Below are 23,501 nucleotides of genomic sequence, written 5' to 3'. Positions count from 1 at the left end.
ACCATGAGATCACTGTTATCTGTCATGTTGATTTGTTTGTCTCTCTCTATAAATATCCTGTAACTGCATTGCTGCGGAGTCTTCAGTATCTAACCTTCGTTAGTGTTGACTCTCTGTGATATCACAAATAAAAAGTTCTCTTTACCTCGAAGTCTGATAGCTGCAATCCAGTTATTTGTAATTCTCTAACACATATTTACCCTTATATCAGCTAATAGAGTGGCTAGTCCAGTACATTGGATGGGGCTAAAGTTTTACAATTCTACTCTAACAATGAGTGTAACTGGCAGCTTGAGATGCTGTATTTCTGCAAGAAATATGACGAGTCTCAACTGTCATGCTTTAACAAGGTCAGAGGGTCAATGTTGGAGCCATGCACCCATAGCAAAGAGGCAATTAAGCCCTTAATTACCTCAAAGTTGCTCAGTGCATTCCTCAGAGAATCAGTGTAAATAGCCTTCTACAGATTGCAGCTCAGAGTCTCAATGACCCTATTTAAAATATTGAGTAGGCCACCCCAATTTCATCCTCACCAAAGGGATCCCCTAACACAACGAGTTCTAGAGTGGTCATCTGGTGTTCTGCGTGTTATGGTGGCATTTATTGCACAGAAACAGGTTGTATATAGATCAAGAAACAATCTCAAACAATTCGAAGAGATGCTGCTCTTGAGTTACAACATAAATTATAGGTAACTCACAAGGCCCGAATCCTGAAAGCAGACTGCTGTTCCTATAACTCCACGGCTTTGTCATTATTTGGACACATTACCTAACCAATTGCCTTCTAGCAATCCAAAAGAATGTATCAGCAGCAGCAGTGATCATTTCCTCAAGGAACAGTACAGGGTGGTGTGGTGGTTAGCAGTGGTGCCTCACAGCATTAGAAACTCTGCAGGTGACTGTGTATTGTTTGCACGCTCTCCCCATGTCCGTTTGAGTTTCCACCCGGTGCTGTGGTTTCTTCCCACACTCTGAAGATGTGCAGATCAGGTGGACTGGCTATGCTGAAATTGTCTGGTGTTCAAGGATACACAAGTTAGGTGATCAGTCATGGTAAATGTGGGGTTACAGGGATACAGTAGGGGATTGCGGCTGCATCCAGGTGAGGATGATCTTTCGAAGGCCGGTGTGAACTTGATAGGCTGAATGGCCTCCTTCCACAGTGCAGGGATTCTATGATTCCACGTTCCTAGTTCTGATGACCTTTCTCTTCACTAGAACTGTTACCTCCTTTTAGAATTTTAAGAATTACTGGGAAAGGAAGAAAATGTCATATACTTCCCTTTTATCAATAAGTCATGCACTCACCAAGATAATAATAGCTGTTGACTTATTGTAACCAACATGTTTTGTCAATTAGGCTACAAAGGCCTAATAAACAGTCAGGCAAAATGCTTTGAAAGCAAGAAAAACAAAGGCAGTAGCTAAAACAAAAAAAATTGTCAGTACATTCATTTCTGCTTGAAATCAATGCAAGCAAATTAATTTCAGTTTTAACTTTTGTTTCAATATCACTAGCATAATGTGAAATGGGCTTAGAAAGCCTCAAACCAATTTCTACTTAATTTGGACATATCTGCACAAATGAAGTCTGGAGGGACTAAGGGTTGAGTCGCTGAGGATATGAAAATGTCATAGTGGAACAGCTTTCAATAGGGGAACAAGTAATTAGGAAGGCAAATGGAATTTTGTCCTTCATTGCTAAATTGAGTTTAAAAGCAGAAAGGTTATGTTGCAGCTGTACAAGGCACTGATGAGGCCACATCTGGAGTACTGTGTGCAGTTTTCGTCTCCTTACTTGAGAAAGTACGTACAGTCACTGGAGGGGGTGCAGAGGAGGTTCACTAGGTTGATTCCAGAGTTGAGGGGGGCTGGCGGTTGGCTTTTGAGGGCAGTCTGAGTAGATTGGGATCATATTCATTGGAATTCAGAAGATTGAGGGGGGCATCTTATAGAAACATATAAACTTATGAAGGGAATAGGTAAGATAGAAGTAGAGAGGACGTTACCACCGGCAGGTGAAGCTAGGACAAGAGGGTATAGCCTCAAGATTAGAGGAAGATGATTTAGGACTGAATTGAGAAGGGACTTCTTCACTCAGAGGGTTATTAATCTATGGAATTCCTTTCCCAATGAAGTAGTGGAATCTACTTCAGTAAACATTTTTAAAGCCAAGGTAGATTTGTTTTGAACAATAAAGGAATTGAGGGATACAGTGAGAATGCGGGTGAGTGGATCCGAGTCCACAAAAAGATCAGCCATAATCTTACTGAATGGCAGAGCAGCCTCAAAAAGGGGCGAATGGCATTCTCGTGTTCTTAATTAAACTACAATAATTGGTCATAGAAGAGGGAGTATTATTTTCAATTAGTCAAGTTCGCAGGTCATGTGAAAATGTGATTGATTTTAACTTTGGGTGCTAAGATCAGCAAAGAACTGCTACTCTTCACCCTGACAAATGCTAAACATAATCTTTACATCAGAATAGGGCAGGTGTACAATTAGCTAGACGTAATTGCTGAACAAAAATACAGTGCACCAAAAATTAAAAAACCCCAATAAAAAAAACTTTGCTAACTGACCCTAGAGCATACAAGAGATTATTTATGATAAAGTTTCAATTACATGATGCATCTAGAAGATGTATCTCAAAAATGAGAGCAAATCTTTATATATAAAAAACATTGAGGTTGCACAAATTCAGCCGAGTGGTGAATAGATTGCACTGAATGGCAAACAGCACGGTGCTTTCACTATAAATCTTCAAGTATCAATGTGAAATGCTATTTTATGTTGGTCAAATGCAAAATTTTAGTTTATTGAAATAAACATGTGCTGTCAGAGTTTTAAAAGCCAGATACAATGCAACTATCTTAGCAGCTACTTTGCATTCCATATTTTAATTGTTATACTGCCATACAAGTGTCTATTTTGACTGCGCATACCATCAAAACACCAGAATCACAAAACCTAAGAACAAATATTTACATTTTGCATTGGTTCCAGTTTTGTGAAGCCTGAAGTAAACACCACACACTGAAATAAGTCTATTACTCACAAATCAAATACAGTCAAATGCAAGTTCCCTAAACTGGAGCATATTGTTATTTGTCATACTTAAATCCGGATTTTTGGAAAACACACTTTTTTGGTGCAAAAATAATCTTGAAATCCAAAAGACTGTTCAATCCATAAGAGATGACCATAAAAGGTAAGGATTTTCATTTAATGGCAATATGAAGATCCTGGAATTCTTTGATGGGATACAAATTTAACAGGTTCATGAGGCATTCATCTTTCACAAAGTTGAGCATTGTTATTGTGGGTTATAATGCTCTCTAAAACTAACATTTCTTCTGTTAAAAAATAAATTCACTTCATCGTCATAAATAGCAGATGGGCTATCTGTATTGTCCAGTAATGCATGATGGTCATCCTGACCAAATCTGTTTGTTTCCACATTTGCATTTTTTTTAATGAGAGATATTAATTGTTCCCATGTAAATTGTGTATCCTTAAAAGCATGAAGTAAAAAGATGCCCAAAATTATCGTACAAAATCCATTTATAATCCCAATGATGTCCTTAATTTCTACATTATTCCATTCTTTGAAAAGGATAACAGAGCAGTTTAAGACAATAGTAGTGAACAATACATAGTAAATAGGGGTCACTATAGCAGTGTTAAAGGTATCAAGAGCTTTATTTAGATAATTGATTTGAGTGCTGACGGATATGATCAAAGTACCGAGTAGAATCCAGCTCAATGGTTTGTTGATGACAGGTTTCTTTTCAAGTAGTTCCTTTATGGCAATACCTAGTCCCTTCACAGATGACACAGAAAAGGCTCCAATCAGTGAACAAATGGAAATGTAGACCAATATATTGGTTGATCCCAGTTTAGGAGCAACAAAGATCATCAGCACCACGGAGATTATGATTGTAATGCTGGCAAATGTAAGGAAGCCTGAAAAGAGATAAAATATTAAAGGTAACCTTAAATTCTGCATTGATAGTGAGTTTCTTAAAATATCTGGGACTGACTTAGCTATTTTGTTGGTAAATCACAGAAGTATCCAAAACAATTTACATTCAGTGGAGCCCACAGATCAAAAAGCGTAAACCTAGAGTTGTAACAATAGGGCTTTCTTGTGATTAAATGGATAGCACTTTTTTCCCCTCACTTGCCCTCTTTAATCTTGCCTAGTGTGAGTGAAGCACTTACAAAAACAAAGTTGCTGGAAAAGCTCAACAGGTCTGGCAGCACCTGTGAAGTTAAAACAGAGTTAATGGTTCAGGTCCAGTGACCCTTCCTCAGAACTGGTGGTGGCTGGGAAAACAGATCTGAGGAAGGGTCAACGGAGCTGAAATATTAACTGTTTTTCTTTCACAGATGCTGCCAGACCAGCTGAGCTTTTCCAGCAACTTCTGTTTTTGTTCCTGATTTACAGCATCTGCAGTTCTTTTGGTTTTTATTTAGTCAAGTACTTAGTTAGCCAAGACCCAGTATGAATTGTTTTATCTTGCTTAATATTCTTGGGATTAAACAACTGGGCTTATTGTTTCAATTAGAACTAGTTAATGAGCTGCGACTTGCAAAAACTAGCTCATCTGGCTCTGAGAGACAGCCTACAAGAGCCTGTTCATTCTGATAAAATGTGCAAATTCAGGTTGTTTAAAACATGACATTTAGTCCAAACTTGAGAATTTCCTGGTACCTGGTTGATAGGGCCCTCAGTTGTGTTTGACCCATCTCCTACACTTCTGCCCCCACTCCTTACTTTTCCTCTCACAACAATGGCAGGGGCCCCTTGTCCTCATTTACCACCTGCCAGACTCTGCATCCAAAGGTTTACAAGCTGCCTTTTCTATCACCTGCAATGGGATGCAACTGTCAGACACACATTCCCCACCCGTCTCGTCGGCCTTCTGCAGTGACCCTCTGGGACATTCTGGTAGACTTCTCCATTGCCAGCATCTTGTCTCACTCCCATGCCAACTCCACATGCAATCACAAAAGGTGTAATATCCCACTCTTAACTCCTCGCCATCCAAGGCTCCAGACATACCTTCCAGGTGAGGCAGTGATCTACCTGTCTACTTCATTTAATCTACCCTGCAATGTGGACTCTTCCACACTGGGGTGACAGGACATAGGCTGGGTGACTGCTTTGCAGGATATCTATACTGACTGCAAAAATGGTCCCAACCTTACATTTGCCCACCACCTCAGTGCATCACCATATTCCCGCATGTACATTTCTGTCACAGGCCTGCTGCAGTGATCCAGAGGGCTTCAGCGCAAGCTTGAATATGACACACGCTGCTTGGGATTCTGCTGCCTGTAGGACTCAACACCATACTCAATAACTTTGAACCTGATTCCATTCTTTCAGGTTTTTTTTTTAGAAACCTTCATCCAGTACCCGCTCTTGTACATAATGTATTGCTTTTATCACCAGTTTGCATGTACTCCTAGGCCCATTATCACATTACATGGGCTGTACTCAGTACAACAAATCAATTTTCTCCCTCTTAGCTCTTATAATAACTTATCTAGCTATTTTCTTTTAAAAAAAGTCTGTCCAGGTCTGCCATCCATAATCTTTTTGCTTAGCTACCCCCTTTTCATATCTCTCTCTTGGTTTCATCTCCACCTATCTGGTCACTTGTCTCCTTCCACCATTACCCCCCGCTCCCTCCACAACCTCTCCACTTCACCTTCAGCATAAATAACACTTTTTCCTAGCTACTAATACCTCCGACTTAAAACATTAACTCTGCTTTCTTCCCACAGATGCTGTCAGACTTGCTGAGTTTCTCCAGTGATTTCTGTTTTTGTTTCAAATCCCCAGCATCCAATGTTCTTTATTTTACTATTTTATGGCAAAAATACAATGGGCCTCCTGTGCTGTAACAATTAGAGTCTTAGAGCTGTATAGCATGTAAACAAACCATTCGGTTTGACTTGTCCACGCTGACTAGGTATCTTAAATTAATCTAGCATTTGGCCCATATCCATTTAAACCCTCCTTTTTCATATACCCATCCAGATGCCTTTTAAATTTTGTAATTGTACTAGTGTCCACCACTTCCTCTGCCAACACATTCCATGCATAAAGTACCCTCTCTGTGTGGAAAAGGTTGCCCCTTAGGTCCCTTTTAGATCTTTCCCCTTTGATCTTATACCTATGCCCTCTAGTTCTGGACTACACCACCCAGGTAAAAGACGCTATATCTACATCCCTCAGTTTTATAAGCCTCTATAAGGTAACCCCTCAGCCTCCAACCTTCCAGGGAAAATAGCCCCAGCCTATTCAGCCTCTTCCTATAGCTCCAAACTTGGCAACATCTTTGTAGATCTTTTCCGAACCATTTCATGTTTCACAAATTCGTTCCGATAGAAGGGAGACCAGAAATGAAAGCAGTATTCTGTAAGTAGCCGAACCAATGTCCTGGAACATTAGACTGCCAGACCTGTCTATCCCCGAGCCATATTTCTGTAATCGCTATTATATTGCAGTCCCATATTATCAACCATGCCCTGAGTTCATCTGTCTTGCCCATTAGTCCCCTTCCAATTCAGGTGAAATCCATCCTTCTTATAGAGGTCATTTCTATCCCAGAAGAGATTCCAATGATCTAAAAACATGAATCCTTCTTCCCTGCACCAGTTCCTTAGCCAGGCATTCATTTGCTCTGTCCCCTTACTCCTATCCTCGCTAGCTCGTGGTATGAGGAGTAGCCTATATATTACTGCCCTCGAGGACCTACCCTGCCTAATTTCCTCTATTCTGGTCTCAGAGCCTCATCCTTTTTTCTTCCTGTGTTGGTAGTTCCAGGATGTTGTTAGTGTACGATGACATCCTCTTGGTCCCTCTCCCCTTTCAGAATATTCTTGATCCTAGCACCATTCTGATGTCTCATTATCATCCACAAAACGTCTGTCTGTGCCTCTGACTAGACAGTCCCCTAAGACAATCGATTGCTTGGAACCTAGCGTACCCCTCATTATGTTAGAGCCAGTCTCCAAAACCAGAAATCTAGCTGTACATGTTACATTCCCCTGAGAGTCTATCATCCGCTACATTTTCCAAAAGCAGCATACTTGTTTGAGATGGGGATAGCTACAGGAGACTCCTGCACCACATGGCGGTGACTGTCTGTGCGGAGTTTGCACATACTCCGTGTCCGCGTGGGTTTCCTCCGGGTGCTCCGGTTTCCTCCCACAGTCCAAAAGATGTGCAGGTTAGGTGGATCGGCCATGCTAAATTGCCCGTAGTGTTCAGGGGTGTGTGGGTTACAGGGAGATGGGTCTGGGTGGGATGCTCCAAGGGGCGGAGTGGACTTGTTGGGCTGAAGGGCCTGTTTCCACACTGTAGGGAATCCAATTTAGAAACTAATGTCTACCTCTCCTGCCTTTCCTAGAGCTAACCCATCTAGTCGTCTGTATCTGTGGTTTTCCTACCTTCTTACAACTGCCAATCACACCCGCTAGCTCCTGTAAATTCCTCATTGCCTCTTCCTGCTGCTCTAACCAATCCATGCAATCTGATAGGATTCACAACCAAACACAATTCCAACAGACAACCATTGGTAACATGGAAACTCTTCCTAATCTCCCATATCCAACAGGAAGTTCACATTACTAGAGGCCGTAATTGCACTTAATCTACAGGCCCAGAAAATAGCACAATCTTCCTGCTCTAATAACACTGGTCCAGGATATCTTTGTACCTATGTTCCATATTTTTAAAAAGTTTAATCAAGTGAAAGATCTCAACAAAACAAACTCAAAAAAACAACTCTACTCACTATTATAGATTTACAAAAAAACAGTTAAGGTTACCAAAAAAAACGCTTAATTGTTTCCCAGCTTGAGCTCCACCACCTGGTTTTTCCAAAACCAGCTGTGAATTTCACGGTTTGTTTATTTTTCTCAGAAAGAATTCTAATATTCAGAGATACTTGAAATTAAATATCAGAGGCAGTCAGCTGTAAAGGTTCACTCCTAGTCGGACAGCTGTGTAGGGTTACTGATGTTTTTTGTCTGTTTTATCTCTCTTCCTACTTTTTCCAAAGTGCAGTTGATTTGATCTTTTTTTCCCCAAAGTTCTGAAACAATGCTACAGCTTTTTACAAGACAGTAATTATTGCTCCAAGAATTCAAATCAGCTCCAACACTGAAAATACCTCAAAAAAGACACAGCTGTTACAGCCACACATTTTTCCCATCCTCCATCTTGAATTACCCTGAATCCTTTTTTCTGTTGACTCTGTGAAGCCATCAAAAAAGTATAAATACAAAGAAAATATAATCTGCCAATTCTCAAGCTTTTGGCTCCCATTTCAACAGGGATGCAAAATTAACTCAAAAGTCTCTGTTCTTCAAATATTTTTGCAGTGTCAATTGGAAATGACTAGGTTTAAGAGTCATTCACCATTCAAAATTTTAAATTCTTAGTGTACAAAATACCACATTATTATACAAAACTGTACCTGTCTCTTTCAACTTTTCTTCCATCTCATGCAAGGAATGGATTCCTTCCTCTTCTGGTGAATGGATCACTATTATTGTTGATCCTACAATGCTCAGAGTACATCCTAACTTGCCATGGATGTTCAGTCGCTCATTTAAAATGTATGATGCAAGCACAGCACTGTGAATTATAAAAATAGAAAATTAATTAGGATATTGCTACAAAAGCACTTAAAAATTAGAAAATCAATTCTGTGTCTTTCATATCAATGCATGCTACAAGCTCACTTTTTGGGTAATTTGGCGTTGTTGTGTTTTGGTGTCAGAGACATCAGATCTGATACAGTATAGATTAGGCATATAACAATTTTAACATGTCCATTAATTTGTGTCTCCTGCACAACTGTAAACATCATGTAACTTATGAAAATCTTTTGTCAAATTTACTAATTAGTACTCAGCCTAAGTAGTTGCATACTTCTCTTATTTGCAATGAATAAGTTTACCTACCTGCGAAGTTCCTTGATAATGCAGTAAAGATTGGTTACAGTTTGAATATTTTTAAGCAAGGATCCATGCAAGGTTATGGGATAAAGAGACTCAAACAGCACAATAGAACTTCTGTGATAGAGCTGTACTAATATATTATGCTAAAAAAGGAGAGTCGACTTGTAGGGAAGTTGTGGGAGGATGTAGCCAAGGAGAAGGCTTCATCTTATGTTTAGCCCACAAAACAACTTTCCTGCAGGAGTCTCTAGTGGTTTTTTTAAAGAAAACTACTAGTTTACCCATTTTATATTCAACAAAAATATTGCAGCATGAAAAAGGAATTAGATCTGCATTACTTTAAGACAGATTTTTGTCAGACAAGTGGATCAAGGGCCATGAAACCAAAGCCATTGGATAAAGTTAAGATACCCAGCTGTAATCTTATCTTTCCAGTCTACCATTCAAAGAGTAGTGTGGCCTTACTTCTGTTTTTGCATTCCTGTTTCATGATCATCTACCCATTTCAGGCAGTAACTTTGCGTTCCTTTTAATTGGTTAGAAAACAAATATTTAGACATTGTGACAATTATAGTAGTTATTTATTCAGCCTGAAACATTCGAACTGCAGGGAGATAGGGCTCTAGAGAGATGTAACTTGCAATGTAACGTGTATGCCTCTGTCTTTTTGATCTGTACATCCTTTGCTTGCTGTGATCTGCCTGTACTGTTCGTAAGCAAATCTTTTCATTGTATTTTGGTACACATGACAATAAAATCAAATAGAGATGAAAACTGGCTGTAATATTTTCTAACAATTAATTTCTGAGAAAATTGAATACAACACCATGGCTCTACAACAATCAATATGGATCACAACAGGGCAATTGCTCATTTAGGTTACCATTTATAATTTCATTGCTTGCAACTAAATTGTTAAAAGTTATCCCCTTTCTCTTCTGCAGACACTACTTTAAACTGGAGTATAGGCCCACTGTTGTTAGCCACCTTGGTGTGTTTACAACCAACCAACCTTTCAATGAGTTAAAACAGCCAAGTGTTGGCTGGGTATTCAATGAATGTACTAACCCGACCTGACTGAGCCTCATTTACACCCTCCTAAGTGTGTCTTGTTTCAAGCAGTATTCTAATTGCAGCATTAATAAAAACATACCTTATAAGCACACTTAGCCCACCTAATGGTGTAACCAGTGTAGCAGGTGCAAAAACATAGGCAGCAAAGTTAGCAGCTTCCCCAGCACCCACTGTAAAACAAAATACAACTTGGTGTAAGTATAGACTCAAGAATTATGCAACCTAAGCTTTCAAATTTTGTTTCCTACTGTGCCCTATCCTTTATCTAAAGTTGTTACAAATTTAAAAATATTCTATCTTCTGAACTATCTCAAACAATATTACTTTAGTGGGAGATGCATACTGAGCTTGCTCGGGCTCACTGCAATGCTCCAGCAAAGCGGAGGGCAAGCTGGAAGAACAACTGAACATTTTCTGAATGGGAATTCCACAGCCTTCTGGATTGACGAGATTCAAACAATTTTAGGGCTTGAGGCACCTTCTCCCATGACCCTTCTCAAATCCCCACAAACCAGGCCTAGTTATCACACAGTCTGCTATTACACACAACTCATTGTTATTCACTGATAGTACCCATTAGTAGCTATTTATTCTTCTAGGCAGGCTGTTCTTCATTAGTTTGTCTATCCAACTGTTCTTCACTCTCCTTGGGCTCCAACTGCTCCTATCATTTACTCCTTACTCCCTCCCCCACCCATCTTCTGCATCTAAACCAACTTTTTCTTAGCTACCTAGACTACACCTCTCATCTACTTGCCTGCAGGAATGTGATACCGTACTGCCAAATCCTCTGCCTCCACCACATCTGCTCTCAAGATGGGATGTTCCACTCCTGCACATCCCAAATGTCCTCTCATTTCAAGGGCTGTAACGTCCCTCCACCAATGATTGAAAATGCCCTCAAATGCATCTCTTGCATTTCCTACACGTCTGTCTGCTCCCCCCAAAAACAAAGACAGAATCTCTCTTGTCCTCACTTATCACCCCACTAACCTCTGTATCCAATGTATCATTCACCGCCACTTCTGCCATCTACAATTCCATGCCACAACCAAAGATATATTTCCCTCCCCACCCCTATCTGCCTTTCATAGGGGCCATTATCTCCGGGATTCCTTCATGAACTCCACACTTCCCATTAACCACACCATCCCCCAGCACCTTTACCTGCAACCGCAGGAAGTGCTATGCCTGTCCCTACACCTCCCCCTCACTCTCCATTCAAGGGACAAAACAAACCTTCCACAATAGACAGGGGTTCACCCCCACATCTGTCAACTTGGTCTACTGCATATGGTGCTCCCAATGTGGCCACCTCCACATTGGTGAGACCAAGCAGAGACTCAGGCCGCTTTGTAGAGCGCCTGCTCTCTGTTCATGACAAATGACAACACCTTCCGATCACGAACCATTTCAACTCCCCCCACTCACTGGGTGACATGTCCATCCTGAGTCTCCTCCAGTGTCACAATGACGCCATCTGCAAACTGGAGGAACAGCACCTCATATTCTGCCTTGGGAACCTACAGCCTGATGGCCTAAATGTGGATTTTATCAGTTTTAAAATCTCCCCAACGCCGGCCTCATCCCACGTCCAACTCTAGATAACAGGGTGTGAGGCTGGATGAACACAGCAGGCCAAGCAGCATCTTAGGAGCAGGAAAGCTGATATTTTGGGCCTAATCCCTTCATCAGAAATGGGGGAGGGGAAGAGGATTCTGAAGTAAATAAGGAGAGAGGGGGGAGGCAGATCAAAGATGGATAGAGGAGAAGATAGCTGGAGAGGAGACAGACAGGTTAAAGAGGCGGGGATGGAGCCAATAAGAAGGTGAGTGTTGGTGGGGAGGTAGGGAGGAGATAGGTCAGTCCAGAGAGGATGGACAGGTCAAGGGGGCAGGATGAGGTTAGTAGGTAGGAAATGGGGGTATGGCTTGAGGTGGGGGTCAGGGAGCGGATAGGAGAGAGGAAGAACTAGGCTAGGGAGACAGGGACGAGACAGCCTGGCTTTGGGAATGCGGTGGGGGGAGGGGGGGGGGCAGATTTTGAAGCTTGTGAAACTCCAATTTCTCCCCCTTGGTCCAGAAACGCCCTACCTACATCCGTGACACCACCCACACCCTCCACCTACTGTAGAACTTAAATCCCCCCATCCCAACACCTCATTTTTATTCTGGACATCCAGTCCCTATACATCTGCATTCCCCATGCAGATGGCCGAAAGGCCCTCCACTTCTTCCTGTCCCGCAAGCTTGGCCAGTCCCTGTCCAGTGACACATTCATCCGCTTAGCCGAACTCATCCTCACCCTCAACAACTTCTCTTTCAATTCCTCCTACTTCCTACAGACAAACGGGGTGGCCATGGGTACCCGCATGGGCCCAAGCTATGCCGATCTCCTTGTAGGTTACATGGGACAATCTCGCTTCCGCACCTACACTGGCCCTAACCCCCAACTCTTCCTTCGTTACATTGATGACTGTATCGGCGCTGCCTCATGCTCCCCCAAGGAGCTCGAACAGTTCATCCACTTCACCAACACCTTCTACCCCAACCTTAAGTTCACCTGGATCATCTCTAATACCTCTCTATCCTTCCTGGACCTCTGTCTCCAGCTCCAGCAACCACCTAGAAGCCGATATCCATTTCAAGCCCACCAACTCCTACAGCCACCTAGAATAGTCCTCCTCCCACACACCTTCCTGAAGAAAATGCCATCCCCTATTCCCACTTCTTTCGCCTCCGCCGCATCTCTTCCCAGGATGAGGCATTCCACTCCCTACATCTCAGATGTCCTCGTTTTTCAAGGACCGCGACCTCCCCCCCCCCCCCCACAGTGGTCGAGAACGCCCTCGACTGTGTCTCCTGCATTTCCCGCAACACATCCCTCACACCCTGTCCCCGCAATAACAACCAAAAAGAAGAACTCCCCCTCATCCTCACGTACCACCCCACTGCCTCCGGATACAATGCATCATCCTCCAACACTTCTGCCAACTACATTCCGACCCCACTACCAAAGACATTTTTCCATCTTCACCCTTGTCTGCCTTCCGGAGACCACTCTCTCCAGGACTCCCTTGTCTGCTCCACACTCACCTCCAACCCCACCACACCCGGCACCTTCCCCTGCAACTGCAGGAAGTGTTACACTTGGCCCCCATACCTCCTCCCACACCTCCATCCCAGGCCCTAAGACAACTTTCCACATCAAGCAGATGTTCACCTGCACATCTGCCAATGTGGTGTACTGCATCCTCTGTACCTGTTGTGGCCTCCTCTCCACTGGGGAATCCAAGCAGAGGCTTGGGGACCGCTATGCACAACACCTACGCTTGGCTCGCAATAAGCAACTGTACCTCCCAGTCACAAACCATTTCAACTCCCCCTCCCATTCCTTGGACGACATGTCCATCCTGAGCCTCCTGCAGTGCCACAACGATGCCACCCGAAGGTTGCAGGAACAGCATCTCAATCTGCTTGGGAACCCTGCAGCCCAATGGTATTAATGTGGATTTCACTAGCTTCAAAATCTCCCCACCCCCACTGCATCCCAAAACCAGCCCAGCTCGTCCCTGCCTCCCTAACCTGTCCTTCCTCCCACCTCAAGCCCCATCTCCAGCTCCTACCTACTAACCTCATCCCGCCCCCTTGATCTGTCCGACCTCCCTGGACTGACCTATCTCCTCCCTACCTCGCCACCTAGATTCACCTTTACTGTTTTCATCCCCACCTCTGACTTGTCTGTCTCCTCTCCACCTATCTTCTCCTCTATCCATCTTCAATCCACCTCCCCCTCTCTCCCTATTTATTTCAGAATCCTCTTCCCCGCCCCCTTTTCTGATGAAGGGTCTAGGCCTGAAACGTCAGCTTTTGTGCTAAGATGCTGCTTGGCCTGCTGTGTTCATCCAGCTACACACCTTGATATCTTGGATTCTCCAGCATCTGCTGTTCCTATTATCTCTGATACAATTTCAACCTCACGTCCAACCCTCCCTTTCATTCTACCGCACCCCTCCCCCCCCGACGTAACACAATCTGTCCATCTTCTCGCCTACCTATCCACTCCTCCCACCTCACTGACCAATCCCCACCACTCCCCACATGGGCTCACCTATCACCATTCCACCTACCCTCCTCTCGCTATTTATTTCTGAGCTCCCCTCCCCATTTCTGAAGAAGAGTCCCAACCTGAAACATCAACTTTCCTGCTTCTGATGCTGCCTAGCCTGCTGTGTTCCTCCAGCTTCACACTGTTATCTCTGGCCTCAACATCTGTAGTTCTTACTATCTCTTTTCCCTAAGTACCATCAGTTCTGGGAAGGGTCACTAGACGCAAAACATTAACTCTGATTTCTCCTCACAGATGCTGCCAGACCTGATGAGCTTTTCCAGCAATTTCTGTATTTGTTACATATAGTAGGCCTTCAGAGCAGCATTCACAGGACAAAACTTACAGCTCTCTAAGTTGGACAGTGCAAATCCAGATTCAGTTAACTGGTATTGAATTCATGACTTAGAAACAGAAACCCAAAGAGATATTCAAAAGGATATTTCTTTTGACATCATTTAATTGTGCTGTAGAGGCAATCAAAACCATGATGAGTTTTGATTGAGTGGCAGAAGGACTGGTGACCAGAGGATGGATTTAAAGGCCATAGTATAAGAACCTGAGGTAAAATGAAGTCAATAAAATTTTCACCGCAAGTTGTCATCCAGAATGCACTGTCCAAGAGATAGAAGCAGGTGCATTAGCGATTTTCAGAAGGGAACTGAATAAACACTTGAAGAGGGAAGTTTGCAGGTTTAATTCTGTCCAGGTAAGTGCCCATTGTCTTGATAACTGCATCAGACATCTTAGAGAGAAGCATCACATGGTTTCCATTCGATTTCCAAATGATGGGCAAGACCACCAATTCACTCATTAAATTCACCTCATGCCTCGGTAACTCAGCTGATCAATGTCCTACCAATGCTAATATGATAATAGCAGAGGTTTTCAAAGGAAATGGAAAGCTTTACTTTTACATGTTCCTAAAACTTTTCTACAATGTCTTGTAAACTAATCTTCAGCTGGAGACTAAGAGCAGTTCCAGAGGGTTGGCAACCTCAGTCTGATAAAAGATTATTATTCATATTGGCTTTTGTGCTTTATAAGTCATTCTTGCAATTGATTTTGAGTTCTGCAGCAGTTTCTTAAAACCTTGCAATTACGTGGCCAGTCTTCTGTCACAGATTTCATACTCAGTAGCAGAAGTTAAAGTCCCAGAAAAATAACACCAGATGGAACTGCAACATTCTGCAAGGCAAAATAACAAAAGCGACACATCTTACCGTTCATATAAAGCTGTGAACTGAACAGCTTACTTTGGATCAATGCAGAGAGACAGCAGTCAAATACAAAAAAAGTTGTTCTTGAAACTGCTGGCAATTTTGCAGCTGTGGTGAATATAACCTAACAAGCAGGCTTCATTACACAAGGCCAAAGGATTGCCTACATGATGTGTTAAAGGATAAACAGAGAGAAATTATTTCCTTTGGTTGTGGAACTCCACGGTGACATTCCTTCAAAAATCACAATTTGAATTTCAAGGGTGATTTCACGAATCTCCCAAAATACTGTTAAGGGTAAGCCAATTGAAAATTTTGTAACTGAATTGTGTAGATTTTCCTTAGACAAGTATTGGGCAAATAAAGCTGGTAGATGCCATTGAGACACATAACTCACTGAATACCAGAACAGACTCAATTGTCTACTCATGTTCCTAGTGTATTATCATATCACAGGTCACAGGATCTGGAAAGGAGTCACACTACAAGCTTCAGGACAAACAGAACAAAACGATTCAGGTTTTTGGAGACCCATGCATTCCTTTACAAATTTAGAATGTTTCTCAGCCAAGGAGCTTTTGTAATGCTAAACCGATAGCTTCATTACTTGGTTTTATGTTAAATTATTTCCACTGTAGATTAAAGAAAGTTACAGTGTACAAGTGCTAGATCATAAGACCAGAAGGTATTGGAGCAGAATTAGGCCTTTCAGGCCATCAAGCCTGCTCCACCATTTGAATGTGCTATGTTTCTCAATTCCATTCTACTGCCTTTGCTCCATGACTTTTGATCAACTTACTAATCAAGAACCTATTTATCTGTTTAAATACACTCACTGACCTGACCTCTACGGCCTTCAGGGGCAATGAGTTCCATGGATTCACCACCATCGGCTGAAGAAATCCCTTCTCAGTTCTAAATGATTGTCCCATCACTCTGAGGCTGTGTTTTTGGGTCCTAGTATCTCCTACTTGTGGAAACATCTTCCCTATGTCCATTCTATCAAGGCCTCAGCATTTTGTATCTTTCAATGAGATCAAGTGGATGCTGAATGTGTGAGAAAGCAGGGGAACTGCATTTGTTTCAAATTGTTTCAGCACAACATGGCCTCCTTCTGTGCAATAAGATTCTTAGTGGCATTCTCAAGAATCTGATGGAGAAATAAAAACAATGCCATCAAATATATATTTCAACTGTGGCCAGTGATAAGCGAGGTGCTGTATTTCATATAGTATCAGTCATAAGTTTTACCAGTGAAGATATTCTACTTGTGTGATCCTTTTTTAGAGCAGCAACCAAACAAACACAGGAAACATAGAAAACATGGGAAATTTGGTCAGCATGGATAAATTGGACCAACGGATCTGTTTCCGTGCTAAATGACTGTATGACTGAGTGTTATTGGAGTTTCACTTATCCAGAAAAGTGGGAGGTATTCAATCGCATTCCTGACTTTTACCTTGGAGGTGGTGGATCAGCTCTGCGCAGTCAAGAGGTGAGTCACTAGGTGCAGTGTTTCTAGCCTCTGTTCTAGTCCTGCAGCCATCCTGTTCATACGGAAAATTCAGGTGGGTTTCTTGGTGACCTCCATGATGTTGATATTATGGCACAACACCGAGTTTTCTTTTGGATGTATTGTAACAGGAAAACATCCGGGATCTACTCAAATTACAGTGTTGCATTACGGGAAAAATCTTAAGATGTGTGCCTACATGTTCACAAATAGCACTCACAGTAAGATAGGTTTCTTGCCAAGAGTACACATTTGGAAAATTGGTCCTTAACGTGCTGGGAAAGAACATAGCATAATGTATGCTTATGCCAATCACAGACCTAAACACTGACACCTACCTAGCTACTAATATACTTGCCATACTGAGCGTTAAGTTCCAATTTGGTGATGCAGCATCTCCTCCACTTTCCCAGTGCTCCTCCACCCCAGCTCTTGTTTGTCAGCTTTATTTCCCCATTTGTTCATGGGAACATGGGTCTCACTGGCTGGGGCAGTGCCCATCCCTAATTACCCTTGATGGGTGATGAATTGTCTTCTTGTATCACTGTCGCCCTTGGGATATAGTGACATCCTCAGTGCTGTTAGGAGAAAGGTTATGTGATTTTGGTCGAACAGGGAGGAATAACAATATAGTTTCAACTCAGATGAGTGTGTGGTTTCGAGAGGAACTTGATGATGGTGTTTCCATGTAACTGCTGCTCCTACCTTTACAGTTATAGACATCAGTTTGAAAAGTATCGGTGAGTGAATTTTGTTAAGTTACTGCAGCATACTTTATGGACAGAGCACATTGCTGTCACTGTGCAATAGTGGTGAAGGGAGTAAATGGTGAATGTCATGGACGTGGTGCCAATTAAGCAGGCTGCTGTGTCCAAGATGAAGTATTATTGGAGCTGCACTCATCCAGGCAAGGGGTGACTATTCCAAAACACTCTTAATTTGCATCTTGTAGATGGGAGAACAGGCTATGGGAATAACTTAAACTAACCTCTCAAATGACAGAAATCCCCTAATGCAATCTTGTCAAGTGTTGCCCTTTGAAACCACAAACTCACTTTAAGTAGTTTACAGATTTTTTTTTGGTTTCATGCTCAAATTAAAAATTAAATGTATATTTAACAAAAAAAAAACACTTACTAGAGAGAAGTCCTGCCCACCACAGCCACTCTTTTAGATAGGCATATCCTCCTTGACCTGCAAAATCATAGTAGTACATTCAAATTGATGGATTGAATTTGTGTCCACTTTTGACCAGACAGCAGCTGTTCATTGGGAAACCAAATAGTTGGATTTTCCTCTCTGCTAACGACCATTGCATTTTTCATTAAGTATCACTAACTTAATGCTTTCTTAAATTTATCTAAGATACATCATTATTAGACACACTAGCCACCATAAGAGATAGATTATAAATTGTATTCTTATTTCAGACTTCAATTCATTTAAAAAAAAACACTAAACACATCCACCTCTGTGAAATCTTTCAACTTCCAAATTTTTTGGTAACTTCATTAAACAAAACTGATTTTCTTAAGATGTATTTAAGACCTTAAAACACTTCTTCAAAATGAGTCAATATCCAAGGAATTATGAAACTGTATAAAATTAACATAAATGTGGCTTTTTAAAATAAACTTGTTTTTCTTCCATGAGCGTCAAGGACTGGTATAACACTGCCAAAGATTGTTGTGGAGGTAGATTTTATTGTGGCTTCCCAAAGCATAAGAACCTGAAGAAAAGAAAACTGTGCAGCTGCAGGGACAAAGACTAGATCTAGCCAAGTTGTTATAACAGAGACTGCCTTGATGTGATGGATCAAATAGACTGATTCTCTGCTGTAAATATTCTATGCAAAGGGCGCACTGAAACCTTGATAAATCCAATAACAAACCAAGTAGATGTAACCATGAAGATTTATAATTCACCATGCATGTATTTTGAGAGTTCCAACATTCCTGTGAAGATGTTTATTTCGCTAAAAATTAATTCACTTACATTCAATCTTCTCAAGGACCGTCCCACTCAGTTTACATAATAAAGGTCTTGGAAGAACTATTAAAAACTAAGGGGCTTTATTTTAAATTTATATTCCTCATATTGCTTTTAAAATCTCTACAGGATGGTGTACATCATTCAAGAGTTCAGACTCTTAGAATTATAGCATCCGTGCAGTGTGGAAACAGGCCATTCGGCCCATCAAGTCCATACCAACTGTTTGAAGAACTTCTCATCCTATCCCTGTAACCCACATTTCCATGGCCAATCTACCTAAACTGCACATCTTTGGGCTGAGGGGGGGAAACTGGGGCACCAGCCCAGCTCGTCCCCATCTCCCTAACCTGTCCTTCCTCCCACCTCAAGCCGCATCCCCATTTCCTACCTACTAACCTCATCCCAGCCCCTTGACCTGTCCGTCCTCCCCGGGCTGACTTATCCCCTCCCTACATCCCCACCTACACTCACCTTTACTGGCTCCATCCCCATCTCTTTGACTTGCCTATCTCCTCTCCACCTATCTTGTCCTCTATCCATCTTCAATCCGCCTTCCCCTCTCTCCCCATCCCCCATTTCTGATGAAGGGTCTAGGCCCAAAACATCAGCTTTTGTGCTCCTACGATGCTGCTTGGCCTGCTGTGTTCATCCAGCTGCACACTTTGTTATCTCGGATTCTCCAGCATCTGCAGTTCCCAAAATCTCTGACACAATCAAAATAAAACTGTCTTTTGCAGTGCTAAGGGGCTGTGTTACAAACTGTCTAAGCTGGACAGGGAAACAAAGAATACATAGAAACTCACTTCAGCCAAGAAAAGATTTTCATTCAGAACTCTTATTGTCCTGCTTGCACTAACTTCTGTTTTCTTTCCTGGTTGTTCATAAGAAAATAACAAGCTCTTTACTGACAAACCACCACAAAACAGCAGACTCATCCACAAGTACTATTTCACACATTTAAGTTCATGTGAAAATTACACTTCTAATTTGATAAAAGAATTGATTAGCAATAATTTACAAGTACTTCTGCAAAGCCAATCTGTCAAATGTACAATCGGGAAACGATTTCAATCCAGAAAAGAATGGCTTACCAGCTCTTGTAATTCCTTTCTCAGACACTCGCAAGAGACCTTTCTTCTTAAGTATAAAGCTGCATCCAGTCAGGAGACTAGAGGTGACTGCTAAGGCCAATCCAACGTACAAATTGTATCGTGCTTCAGGCCATTTTATTGTTTCATGTTCAGTTCCATTTAATTTTTCGCATGTTCTGTTAGATTGTCTATCTTTTACTTCGGTTATGTTGATCACCTGACACAAAGCCCATTGAGACTTATCAGAACATGGTACTGAAATGAAGGAACCTGTAGGGATAGAAAACAACTTTAAGAAATATAAAATAAGTCTTGAAGCTTATAGAATGAAAACATTTTTATTCCAAATTCAAACAACTGAAGAATGCAACATTTCCAAAATTGCATTTAATATCTCACTATCTTGCCTAGCACATTTGGTTCAATTTTTTGTTTTGCTGTTGATGAAAATATGGTGTGGGGAGCTTTTTCTTTTATTTGATCCCTGGCTCCCAGGTTCCACTGCTCAGTACGATTTTGCTGAGTAAAGCAAGACTCCATAATTACAGGCATGATTTGGTGTAACGATAAGCTACCTGATTTGTCTCAAGGATGTACACTGACAAACAATCCAGCAAGGGAACCATACCAACAAACTTCATTTCTACATACTTTACAAAAATAATTTACCACTACTGAATTTCTTTCTAACTGAATCCATATTGTTTACTAGACATAGAGAACAACATGTTCAATATATAGGGGATAAAACATAAGATGAAAGCCTTGAAGGGTGTAACAACATTGAAAGGACGTAACAACATTGAAAGGACAGGCCTTCCCTTCTTCAAAATTCCGAAATTTTTGCAATAAAAAGTTGTGCTTTCTCTTCAATGAGTTTTTCATTCTTTGTGCGAAAAGTAATTTAATTTTTGAAAATATAACCGGTCACTTCTCCAAAAGTTACAAAACAGTAAATATAACCACAAATCCAATTTATAGAGGTATGTGATCCCATCTAAACCCAGCTTGTATGTAACTCATTCAACTAGCTAGCATTTCATTGAAAGCTCATGTTCTCCAACCTACCTATTTTATGGTGACATTCTAAATCCCCCTCAATTCAACCTTGAAAAGAAAGGAGATAGCATACAAAGAGAGGAGGTACAGAATCTTGGTCAGATCCAATCTGTACCACTGCATTTACTTTGAAAGTATGTCTCAGCAAAGAAACACAGGCCTAGGAAATGTAAATTTAAATAAACGATGCTAGGGCTTAGAGTTCCATTTTAAGGATAACTCACATGCATTTGTTTTCCTTCGAGTTTAGAAAAGGCAAGGGATAATCATTTCAAAGTGTTCTGAAGGTAAAGGACTTGCTCGAGCACAATCAACTTCTGCTGATGCAGATGACGAGAACAAGATAAGCCAATGGGGTAAAACTAAAGATTCAGATAATTCTCCCAATCTACGATTAGCAACCTAACATACATGGCAAATTTGCTGGAACAATTTTTTTTAATTGTTGTGCTATCTTTGCTCTCCATTTTCAAAGTACCAACAGGCAACAAAACATAAATGCTTCTTCATCTATTTACCCTGGTCATAAAGCTATAGCCTCAGATACATGCAAATTGCATTGCAAGATTTTTTCAGCATCATCTTTTACCTTGGTGCAATGAGATATTTCATAGACTATTAGAATTTGTAACTTTAGGATAACTAAATGTTCTTAAAGATAATTAAAATTGCAGTCTTGAACACTGAAACTTCTAATGTGGTTTGTTGGATTGAAGTGTGGCAGATGAAGAAGTTTGTTTTTCTAACTCTAATTAAAAAAAAACCTTAAGTGGAATACAAAATTTTAACCAAATGCAGGATTTATGACCACAGTTGAAAGACTAGTAACAGTGTTGGGCTCTAAACTACAGGATGCTAGGACACCGTAGTTTCATTAAGGTGATATCTACGGTGGAGAACCACAAATAAACTGAAACGTTACGATTATTTTCGTCGGAACTGAGGATATTACAAGGTATTTTGATAATTTAACTACTAAAGCGCATGCCTGTTCAAATAGAAACCGGTCGTTTCCAATGAAAATGAAACCGAGAATAGGGAAAAATCTGATAGTTGTTTTTCTAAAGTGATGTTTTGGTATGATTATTGATTAACTATTTACAGATAAATAAGTGATTAATTGGAAAAAGAATGGTACTTTCAAACAGGGTGAGCGAGAACGAATAACCGAGAGTGGTTGTGTAGTGGTTCTACTAAATGGCCCATTCTAAGTTATAATTTTACTTTATGCTCAGACAACGCAGTCAAATCCGATAATCAAAATACATTCACTTCAACGGCAGAATAACAATACCCCTGACACAGGCCAAATTAGAACATCCTTTTGCTACAAGTTGCTAGTGTACGAGTTGTGCAGTAAAGTAATTAAATAGTACAGGAAATATTGTCCAACTGTGCTGAACGGAATCACTAGAGACAGAATAATCACAGTACAAATTGCAGAACATCACCTTCAACACACTGCTCACACCGCGGTCCTGACTCCATAGATTTCCGTGAGCAGCTGGAAGCGAGGTCGTTTGTTTAGCAGAACAAAATCATGAACAAACCTTCTAAGCTTTTTTTTAAAAAAAAGTCTTTATTGAAAGTTTCTACTGCACAACATAGACCTGCCTGATGTTCACCGCCCGTACCCTGCAAACTTGTTTCACTCGAGCGAGGAGACCAGGCTCCAGCTGTGGCCCCGCCCCTAGCGCGCGCCTCTCCAGATTGCCGCCTGTCACTCACTACCAGTGCCGCAGGTGAGTGAGGAACGTGTGCTCACCTCGCCTTGCCCGACATTGCACAATCCGGCACCCCACCCCATCCACATTGCCGCTCCATGTCCCCTCCCCCGGTCAACAGCTCTCTTTCTGCCACACCCCCACAATAACCATAACAGAACAGTGCTTTGAGGATGCCAACCAAGAGGTGAGCAGGGCGTTTACTGTTGTTTAGGAGTGTGGGAAGAGATGTAGGAATTGTGTCTTCGTCTGCAGCACCTTTCTACCACCATTAGTATTTATTTTTGATTAGGAAGGGCTAGGGCCAATTCTTTTATATGTATATATGTTATGAAATCAACCCATTTGCAGATGTTATTACACACCTCTGGAGGAGTTGGGACTTGAACCCGGGTCTCCCAGTTCAGGACACGATGAATGCACCACCAGTGCCCCATCAGAGCTAAGTTTCCCATCTCACCACTAATTGAGGCCATTAAGTGGCCAATTAATAACCACATGAGTGCCTCAGTCTGCCACTGCCAGGATCAACCTAGGTGCAGCATTGATAAGTGATCCTCCCAATGGGAAATAAAGTGCAGTCTGCTTGTCAGGCAAGAGTTTGATCAGGTCATGATACAGGGGAAAGGGGACAGGGCACAATGGTGCAGTTTGCCACTTAAAGCCAATTCCCTACCCTGCCTTTACTTCTGACCTCAATGTCCCCTTCTTCCAATGATCTCCAGTCCTGGTAC

General features: G+C 41.6%; 1 protein-coding gene across 1 annotated transcript; it reads right to left on the bottom strand.

The window, feature by feature from the left end:
• Positions 1-2,788: 2,788 nt before the first annotated feature.
• On the bottom strand, positions 2,789-22,704 carry LOC125455935 (magnesium transporter NIPA2-like). The gene is made up of 6 exons (XM_048538511.2): positions 22,495-22,704; positions 19,985-20,254; positions 18,039-18,095; positions 10,141-10,231; positions 8,501-8,661; positions 2,789-3,968 (listed from the first exon to the last, which is right to left on the bottom strand). Exons 1-6 carry the CDS (start codon positions 22,529-22,531, stop codon positions 3,319-3,321), a joined length of 1,266 nt encoding a protein of 421 aa, XP_048394468.1. The 5' UTR covers positions 22,532-22,704; the 3' UTR covers positions 2,789-3,318.
• Between the last annotated feature and the right edge of the window lie 797 nt (positions 22,705-23,501).

This window comes from Stegostoma tigrinum, chromosome 1 (genome assembly GCF_030684315.1).
Source record: "Stegostoma tigrinum isolate sSteTig4 chromosome 1, sSteTig4.hap1, whole genome shotgun sequence".
NCBI classification, from domain to species: domain Eukaryota; kingdom Metazoa; phylum Chordata; class Chondrichthyes; order Orectolobiformes; family Stegostomatidae; genus Stegostoma; species Stegostoma tigrinum.
This window is presented reverse-complemented; position numbering and strand designations above follow the sequence as displayed.

What these genes read in the sequence shown, in the direction of transcription:
- LOC125455935 (XM_048538511.2), bottom strand. Translation starts at nt 22,531, where the DNA reads ATGGAGTCAGGACCGCGGTGTGAGCAGTGTGTTGAAG. An exon ending in GGGCTAAGTGTGCTTATAAG is followed by an intron (nt 8,662 to 10,140) that starts GTATGTTTTTAT and finishes TATAATTCACAG; the next exon opens with TGCTGTGCTTGCATCATACA. An exon ending in AGAAAAGTTGAAAGAGACAG is followed by an intron (nt 3,969 to 8,500) that starts GTACAGTTTTGT and finishes ATCTCTTTTCAG; the next exon opens with GCTTCCTTACATTTGCCAGC.